Source organism: Homalodisca vitripennis, chromosome 1 (assembly GCF_021130785.1).
Source record: "Homalodisca vitripennis isolate AUS2020 chromosome 1, UT_GWSS_2.1, whole genome shotgun sequence".
Lineage (NCBI taxonomy): Eukaryota > Metazoa > Arthropoda > Insecta > Hemiptera > Cicadellidae > Homalodisca > Homalodisca vitripennis.
The window spans coordinates 59,715,132-59,725,639 of NC_060207.1; the positions used below are offsets into that span (position 1 = coordinate 59,715,132).

General features: G+C 30.3%; 1 protein-coding gene across 2 annotated transcripts in view; it reads left to right on the plus strand.

Moving 5' to 3' along the window:
- Positions 1–6,891, plus strand: part of LOC124362643 (dual specificity testis-specific protein kinase 2) — a 74,712-nt gene extending 67,821 nt beyond the window's left edge. For both annotated transcript variants that reach the window (XM_046817331.1, XM_046817340.1), the window contains exons 11-12: positions 360–604; positions 3,635–6,891. In XM_046817331.1, the coding sequence (XP_046673287.1) occupies positions 360–604; positions 3,635–3,886 (497 nt within the window). In that variant the 3' untranslated portion in view covers positions 3,887–6,891. The remainder of the gene's footprint in view (positions 1–359; positions 605–3,634) is intronic.
- The last annotated feature ends 3,617 nt before the right edge of the window (positions 6,892–10,508 follow it).

A 10,508-nucleotide genomic window follows, 5' to 3' on the forward strand; every position in this document is an offset into this window, starting at 1 on the left:
GACGGAAATTCTAAAATTCACTACCAGAGAATCTGAAATACCTACAAGGAAAAACGCTTTGAAGACAACTGGCTTGTTGAACGACCAGTCTACACGATTCAAGAGTTCTTCGCCCTGACATTGTAAATTAAGAATTCAATGTATTTGTTGTAAACTTGACACCATTACATTTGTTGAAGATTTTGTAAATAAAGATTTTCTGATTTCTGAAATGGAAATTTTGCTGGAAGTTTACAAATTAAGTATTGTCTCTACAGAAAAACAACATTGCACAGTGTTGATGCTTTGGCACATTCTCTACTGCTGCCAATAATATTAGTAAGTAAAACAGACAAGCTTAGTCAGTTATCTGTTTGTAGGGATCGAGCTAGTAACTGCGTCGTCTGTGACATTATCATCATCATCTGCTGCCTCATCATTGTTCCTGGATTCAGGGGCAACAGTGTCTTGCTCACTAGATGATATCGCCACCCCCCTGCGCGGTCATGCTCACATGCCTACCCACTGCCACAAGCGATCCTCCTCCATCTATACCGACAGCTCAGAGGATGTTTCCAGTCTCGGGTGTGGGGACCTGCCCACTTGGGACGATAGGAGCTGTCAGGTAATATATTCAAAATTCTTCATGCACGTATGTGTTTGTGTTTAAAAAATGTGGGAAAGTATTTACTACTCTTGTGTAATCCACTTCAGTCAAAAGTAGCACACAGTTATTTTGTTAACCCATTGGGGAACTTGCCCGAGCGGCACTCATTGCGCTCTTTCTAGACACTAATGATCACGTATTTGTTTGTTTTTCCACTATATCGCAGTTTAGTGTCCTCATGCATCCTTATAAGCAATTATTCTATTTCGATTCGTTATGTTTGCACACTGGAACCACAACTAATAGCTTGTTTTGTTATTGTTTACATTTTTCCATATGCTCAATTTTTGTCTCTTCTATATTCTGCTTACATTCTATGTATCGTGTTCTCAATGTTTAGTGTTTAACCCTGGAAGCGTCTATCAGAAATTCTAAAGTGTGCAATAATTGTAGATTTTACAAGGTATTTAACTTTGGAAGTTATGTGATCGACACCAAACGGGTCGTTTGGCGCTTTCAGGGTTAACTGTTTATAGTTGTTGAATGAGTGCACAACCTAAACACACACAACAACTGGTTGGTGTTGGTGTTTATGTTGTTTTTAGTTCATCCACTACTCCATAGAACAAGACAAGTTGTGTACTTCAGAAGTAGACAGATACTTGGACAGTGATATTGAGAGTTCAGATACTCAAAGACTGACACAAAAGTGAATTATAATAAGTAAATGAATGGTCGTTGTATGTAATGTAAATAATTTATTTTAATTATCATTTTAATATTGACAATTGAATGTAAGAAACAGTTTTATCTCATCTCCCACACAACTAATTCAGGAGCTTGGCATAAAATCATTAAAAAATGTAAGTGAATTTTGATTGATTTGTTATTTTGATTTATTATTCATTAATCTAATAAAAACTGGTTTACTGTGTATAAAACATTGTGGTGTTTTGAATAAAAAATTATTGAAACAGATTAACTAAAAAAGTAATAAAGTATTGACAGTTACTTTTGATTTTTTGTTTTTCTTACTACAAAATTTGTAAATATACTAAAAAAGATTAAATAAAATATCATTTGAGAAAGTAACAAACACTATTGTAGAGCAACCAAATAGACTTAAATGTCCTGAAAGATTGACTAATATGTATGTATTTTTTGCCAAAATAATTCAAACATTCAGTTCTAGAGAGGCTAGGTTAATTGCTTTCCTCAATGGGTTTACATGCGTTTATTTCTTCACTTTTCATCTGTTCATATTAAAATTCTTCTTTTAAAAAGCTATCACTTATGTGTCAATAATTTTCTTTCTGAATGGTTTTTATGAAATTTTGTTGTAATGTTTTAAAATGCCACCATTTTGAAACTATATTGAGTTTTTTCTTTAAGTAGGAGTGACAACCTAATAAGACACAATCACACAAAAATTACAAAACCATAAATTCTGAATTATGATTTTTTTTTATTAAAAATACAGACAGATGCTTAACAATGCAAAATAGATTATAGTGTTAGAAAAACTGGTGTTTGTTTATTTTCATCTTTCAACCATATTTATCCCACATTTTTCCACAGTTTTTAACATTCTGTATAACAAAAAATATTAATAATGAATTATAGTGCCACAGGCATGTCCCAGTCAATCTTTGAATTAAATAGAATGAAATGTATCATTTTCAATTATATGATTTGATTATACATTACAAATTTTAACATTATTTATTAATAGGCCCTTATTGTAAAGGAAATTTATATTGGATAAATACTTAAATATTAATAATTTAATGATAAATAAAATAATAAAACAAAAAATATATGAAGCAAGTCTCTCTGGTTATAAATAATATGTATGACAAGTATACTTGGAACAGTAGAGTCCCGTTAATCCGACCTAATTGGGACCGAGCCCTATTCGGATTATGTGATTGTTCGGATTAGCCAGAATTACAGAAAAATACGGTTTTAAACTTGAGAATGGGTCTATTTTGTTATAGAATTATCAACATTTTTTATTAAAACATGTTTTCTGACTGTTGCATTGTATTTCTTGACAAATAAAAGTGTTTGCGAATACTAAGCACATTTACCGTATTTAGTGTGAGAGTTCTATTGTTAAGCAATGTGAGCGTACTGGATATTGTACGGGTCCACGCGCTACGGGACGATGAGAACCTGGGTGATAAGGAGAGTTGGTGCCACACGCAGACGGTGCAGCAGCGCTTAACCTTGCACTACGATACTTAGAGCAACAGGCTACTGCTACACCTGCCGATATCATGATTATGACACGATGGTGAAACTACGTGTCATCCAATAGACTCTCTTCAATGCGACAGAAGACAATAACTGAATTTATGTCTTTTAACAATTAATATTGTACACAATAATAATATCAGTACTGTACGTCCAATTTTTGTTTGATTTCACTTCTTAATACAGTAATTTAACTCATACTTAACCTATAAGTTTCAATTTGGTACTGTATTTAACTTCATTATTTTTGTACTGTACCGTACACAGTTTGTCTTAATAAAATACTGTATGTCTATTTAATTAAAGTTTTCTTTGTTTATGTACGAAATGATGCACCCATTTTCATTTTTTAAGTAATTAGTTCCTATAACTGTTCATTATCGTTATAAATAATTCCTCCTGGACCTGTTCGGATTAACCGACGTTCGGATTACACGTGTTCGGATTAGCGGGACTCCACTGTATTTCATTGTTCTTCAGAATAACTTTCAGAATTGAAAAGTATTATTATAATATTGTTTCACCTATAAATTTGAATCTTTCTATAGTATAATAAATATGTCTCTATAATGTCTGTTGTTGAAATCTCTATATACAATGGAAGTTGATCCAATGCTGACAGCGCACTGATCACACACACCTGAGTGACACAGTTCCGTTTGGAAGTCAATGTGTTTTAGATTGTATTAAATCATATTATGATTTAGAATTTAGTGGATTTAAAATAAATGGAGTTGAATAATTTAGAAAAAATTGTACTGACTTTGCCTAATAGTCCTGTGTTGTTTTCAGGCACCTCAGAATATCAGCAAGATTGTTGAGTATTTTGAGAGGAAGCAAGTGTGTGGGTCTGTAGCTTCAAGCAGTAAATGGGAGGCTGGTGACGTTCCCTCCCCTAACCTCACACAGCACTACCAGTTGCAGCGGGAGTACTACCAGCTGCGGCGCAGTTACCTGCCGCCTGCACGACGCAACATCAACCATCGCCTCATGGTTTGTGAGGGAGCAGTCAAGTCTAAGCTGCAGATCTTCGACAAGAAATAACCGGTCAGCTAGTCGCACTTAGTAACACTCAAATATTTTTGTTCTTATACATTTAACCCAGTTAATCTTAAATCAAGTGGCTTTCTCAAATTCTTGTCCTACTATCGATTATTTTTTAATCAAATTAATATTTATTGTTATCAGTAAAAACATGGGTTCTTTCATATATTTCTTTTTAAATATGAACTTTGAGGTATTATTTCATTTACCTGTTTTTGTGATGGTATATAGTACATGAGTACCAACACTTATAAAATAACATGCACCAATTTCAGTATTATGTTTTAGTTGCTTGTATTAATATATTTAGTTTAAAATGAAGGTACATATCAAGAACGCTTATATGCGACATTGCTGTGTAAAATAAAGCACTTGAAAATATTTGTTAATTTTATACAGAATATGTTTTTACTTTATTACCTTATTTTCATTTCATAATTTTGTTCTGCAACATGATTATCACTAAACGGATATTGATATGACGTTTCCTATTCTGATACTATTTAATGCTAATTTTTATGAACGTCAAAACAAATTTATGAAAATTTTGTATAACAAGTTAATAAGTAATCTATACACTTTCTATATTTCTGTGAAATTATTTTCTTATTCACAAAAATTTTAATTTAATAAAACTATGATAAGTTTTTAAAACTTTTATAGAATTAACAATTTTTTTCTGGAAACAATGTTTATCTTGCGATTTACTTTGAGATTTTCAATTATATGCAATTCAGTTTATAATGTTTTAAACTGCTGTATTCAATTGTGATGCTTTAAACTGTGAAGTAAATCTATTTAAAAACTGTTATTTTTGTTGTTGAAACTAGAAATGGTAACCCTTTCAGATTTACAAAATTATAACCTGTCACAAAGTTCTTTTCTCTTTAAAAAAGGAGAGGTTGATCACCTTAAAGTCCTCTTTTTAGTTGATTAATGCGATAAGACTTTTATAAGATGTTCTTTTCTTTCCATATACTGTGTTATTCATTTATGTATCTGATTTTTGCCTCACTTTTTGACACTTAAATTGAATATAGTCTTATATGCTTTGCTAGTAGTCTTATTTGGATGAAACTTTTACATTGAAAACAGTTTAACAATACTGTAGAATATTATAAAAAATAAACTGTTTATTATTTTATACAATTGTTATAGCCAACTTTATATAAAAGGGTAAACTGACTGAACATAATATAATTTAAGAAGTTGGAACTAAACTCTGTAATCTTTTTTTGTTGGTAATGTTATAGTTTTGTTCCAATTGAATATGGCAGTTTGTACATTTAGATTATTATTTTCAATCCCTTATTTTTTAAATATATTTTAAAAATTAATCCAAATGATTTTAGTAATGAAAAACATACCATATCTTTATGCTAATATATACTATACAAGTAATGTTCCCATTAAAAAGAAATTTAAAAATTAAACCTGTTTTAAATATTTGTTTAAGAAAATCAGTTCTTATGGTGAATATACATTTTTAATTTACATTGCCATTTAAGATAAGTCCAAAATTATTTAAGAGATTTTAATGAAAGACGATACAATCAAGGCTGATAGGTAGCTTTTGTTTTTTGTAGGATTTGATGTTAGCATGTTTTTGTTTAGCCTGTCTGGCAGCTCTATTGTTATTTATAAAATGTTCTATATCGGTTATTTTTTATTTATTTATAATTGTTTATTTATCAAAATATATATATGTAAACTATTGCAGTTTGTTAATCTATAAAATTTAAGTTAAAGAATTGTGTGTGTTAATATAGTAGAGTGTTTTTCTGCTTGTATTAACATTACCTGTTTTCTCTCTACGTTAATTGTATCTGCTCAGGAGTTTTGTAAGTTAACAATGTTCAGCCTTAGGTTACAAGAAGCAATTAAGGAGCTCAACAATTTCATATGAAAGTATTTTGTATAATTGAAAGTAGGTAAGTTGTGTACCTGCCGTCCTTAGAAACTTTTACTGTGTTATTTTCTAAATATTGTTGTATTTTTAATTTTGTTAAGTGTTTCCCCATCTGTCTTCCTGTGGTGTACAACTCGGTTATATCAATATTGTATTTTGTAAGGTGTCATTTTAGACTGTACATATTGGAGTCTTCAGAACTGGTTAGTATTAATTGTGTTATGAATAATTCTTGTGCCTATGTGACTTCTAACATTGTACTGTTACTTAATCTTAAATTTAGGTTTAAAGTATTTGGTTTAGAAAGTACATCAATTACCATACATTTTAGTTATTTCCAGCACTGCAATATTTTAACTGATTTGCCTGTTGAAGTTAACTGATAGTATTTGTTGTGTTGAAATTTTACTGAACATGAAAGGTAGACTGTTATTCCATTTCTAAATAGTAAAATATAATCTATATCCATTGCCTCTTTCTAAAAAAAATGAAGTTATCTTTTACTTTGTTTTACTGCATCAGGTGGATAATTTTAATAATAAATGAGTATTATCATGGGTTGTTATTAAAAATTAATAAAAATCATAAAACATGTTACAAATAAAACGAGGATACAGCTAATATTATATTTTTTATTAAGTGAGAAAATAAGATATTACGAGTTATACATCATATGTGCAAATCAGTGATAACTTTGTTAATTTACTGTCAGTGAAGGGTTATAATTTATGGTTAGTTAATTGTATTTATAATAGTTCCTTTATACACAAAGATTATACCAAATATTTACTGTAATGTAAAGAGTAATGGTTGTATTGAGCACAATTCAATATTAACCAGAGCCTACTGCAGACAAGACTGTCATATGTAAATGGTGTACAGATAGTCTCGCCACTTGTTAAATAGTATTGTAATATTTTTCTAGACTTTGTATTATATTTTTATCTAGTCAGTTGGTCATTATTTTGTTGTACAGTGGTATTATTGAAAATTGTATTTCTATTTGCATTTAATGTGGAATTGAACTGGTTATTCTCATTATTAATTAGATTCTATACAAAATTATTCTAAAGAAATATAATTCACAAGAAGTGTGTGTTTTAGATGCTTTATCAACCCTGACTGATATTCGTGTCATTGTAGAAATTATGTTCGGAGAGATGTGTTATTGATAAGGATATGATATTAATTTAGACAAAGCCCATTCCTTAGTCTTAATACAAATCACTTCAGTTCAAAGAATTACATTTTTATTGTCTAAAAATGCAATGTGAGTGCAATATAAAATTTATACTATTTCTGTGCACATTTCGAACTTTTGTTGGATCCAAATCCGAAAAATTAACTCAAAAGACTGAACCAATCGCAAATTAAATACAAACCAAACACTTTACTCAGACTTGTCCACTATGGAACTCATCATTGTGATAGCGCTAAAAATCTACTAGATTCTAGTGGATGAATCAGTTTTGGGATACCCTAATTCAGAAAAGATGGGTGTAATGAAAGATATGTGTTTATTAGTTTTAATCACTGCCAAAGCTCACATTGTTGATGCAATTTTTATGAAATTTTGCATTTTAAAGTCAAATTTTAATATTTCTAGCCTTTTTTTATTTTATAATTTTTAATATAAAACAATTATTTTAATCTACAAATCTAAAAACCCACATCAAAACACCTTTAACAATCGCAATTCATCTTTTATCAATTGAATATAATTTCTTGTTCAAAAGTAACAAAAGATTTAATTTTCAGTAAAAATACATAATACAAACCAAACAGATTGTATGATTGTAATACAATTTTCCACATAGGTATACCTCTTATTCCAAAACTCCTTTTTATATTTTGTAAATAAAAAAAACATGTTATGGCTTAAAACTATCATTAAATGTATACAACTTGTAGCCTGTTAGTGACAAATTAAAATACCACAAAACAAATGTTCGAGAAAATTGTTTAACACATGAGATATCACGCAAAGACAAATTGCTCATGCTTACTTTATTTACTAAACGATATTCATCAATAGGATTTCTTGGAAAAAAAACTGTGATTGTTAACTGTATTTTAGAACATAGTAATGCAGTAATGAGTTTTTATAATCTGCATATAAAACTCTTGTCTGTACACTCATATTACTAGTACTGTACAATATGACTTAAATTTACACTACACAGAAGATCGCGTGTTACCAAATTACTGCATATACTTTTTTGAGCATATAAGTAAAAATTTTGTTTATATAGTGGAACCTGCTTATAAAACTTTCCCGTTTTGATGGCCCACATCAACGCTATAAGTGGGAAACTTAAGAGTTTTCTGTAGACTTGTAATTGTGCATGCAACCTCTGCTAAGTCTGTTACATGACACATGGTGTAGTTTATTCTTACCTTGTAAATAATTATAAAACCATAATTAATCAAATATTAAGTGTAAGAACAAAAACAACATTCAAAGATGCACGGAATAACCTATTAGTCATGTAGAAAACCATTCAGATACAGGACCGAGTCACTGAGAAGGAAGTTTTTTTTATGTTTTCTTAACCGATGAGACACTGTTAGAGTCTTGAATAAGTGCAATGCAAGATTTCCATTTTTGGTATAATCTTAAGATCAACTGTGGAATTCATCATTCAAAATACATTGAAAATGAAGAAGTCCGCAGAACATTTGCAAGCAGAAACAGATTACAAGTTTGAAACATTTGCAAGAGTGAAATGAGATTATGTAGGTCAGGGCAATTGATTTTACCCAGCTGTTTCCCTGGCTGAATGTCTCATAGTACGTCTCAATGAATGTCTAATGTGTATACATGAATTTTACAGTTTGCCTCAATATACTACAATGCACACTAATAAACAAATGTATACAAGCTTAATTTCACACAATGGATAAAAATATCATTTCTTTGTTATACTCCTTATTACTAACATATTCAAAGAATGTTAACCAATCATATTCACTAGTTGATTAAAAATATCCAAAATGAGCATCAACATCCATGCGGTGCTGCTTTCTCGTGTACAATAGCTGTTAAATTCTTCTGCATCGTTCAAGATAACTTTAACTTTTGTTCATGTTCTACATACAGGTGGAGCATTTTGGCAAACAATGTTATATATCTTTCAGTGAAAACTCTTAGTGACACCTGATAGAAAAGAGAATTGATACTCTATACAAAAAATGTAATGCAGTATATGAAGCCACAATGGGTCCAAAAGTAGATGCCTTTGGAAATAATACCACTACAAGGCTGCAAAGAAATTTAAAATTTCTCTGCTGCTTATTTATATGGTTTGATGTACTTTTCAAAATAAACTTTGTTAACAAAGAACTTCAGAAGAAAACTGTTAACTTACAGGATGCTATTGATCTGGTTAAAAATATGATGATTTTTAGAAAAATATAAGATAAGAGACCTAAAAAATATATTCAAAAAATATTTATACTAATCCTTTTATATTGTATATAAAATTGCATAGCTGAACACATTAAAAAGTTCTAGTTCTGGTAATATTAGCGATACAGTCCAAAAATACGACTTTCACTTAAGAATTAAATCACACACACACACACTAAAGTATTATTGGAATGCAATTTATGTAATATTTATAAAATTAATAACTCAAATGTTTGGTTTCTATTACATAGATTGTTATACAATTGTACAATTTGGAGGGTGTGCCAAATCATCACTTTACTATTCGAAAGTGTCTACCATCTTTTTTTAAACACTTTTGGTATAATAAGAGGTACCATATACCAAAAGTGCAAATTCCTATCAAGCCTAAACGTTGATTTCAATTAATCTATTAGTGATATGTGACATTTGTTTAATAACAAACCAAATAGCAATGCCAGCTATGTTTCAACCTGTTTTCAATAATTAATATACACACGTGTTTGTACGTTCATTTACTTTCTACTAGTATGGACTAGCTCATCTCCAGTAGTAAGTGAAACTTTTTGAACAAGTTTGGTAGAAATATTAGAAATAAAAATCATGCCATATCAGATTTTATTCCTTTTAGTTAATCTGTCAGTTTTGTACAGTGTCCTTGAAGACATGTATTGTCTGTCAAATGTGCCATTTACCAATGAGGAAGCTTTCTCGATGTTGCTGGTGTTAGGTGAACTACAGAACTACACAACTGCTGTTGCTTTGTACACTCAATGTTACCCGGACTGTGAACATCATTCATATAAGGTTTGCCAAAGACTAGTTAGTCGGGTCCATGAAAATGGACATGAACAACTGGATCATAAATCCACTTTTTATACTAAGTATATAAAGTATGATAAGGCTTTAGCTGCAGTTCAATCCATGTGATTCATCTAGAAGAGTGGCTACTCAGTAGATCAGTACTCAGAATCTTGAAGAACAGTAAAATTCACTCATACTGGGTTTCACTACATCAAGAACTGTATGGAGATGACTACCTTCTAAGAATTAATTTTTCTTGGTCTGGAATATAATGCATGAAGATGAATTATTTTACAATGTTTTATGGTATGACGAAGCAACTTTCCAGAACTATGGAGAAGTGAATCGTCACAACATGAGTTTCTGGGCTTTTGAGAATCTTCACTGGGTGGGAGAGGTATACAACCAAAGGTATTGGACCCTTGATACTTGGTGTGGTATTATTGGTAACCAAATTGTTTGCTGGTTTTTTTAAGAACATTTGGATTGAAATATGTACA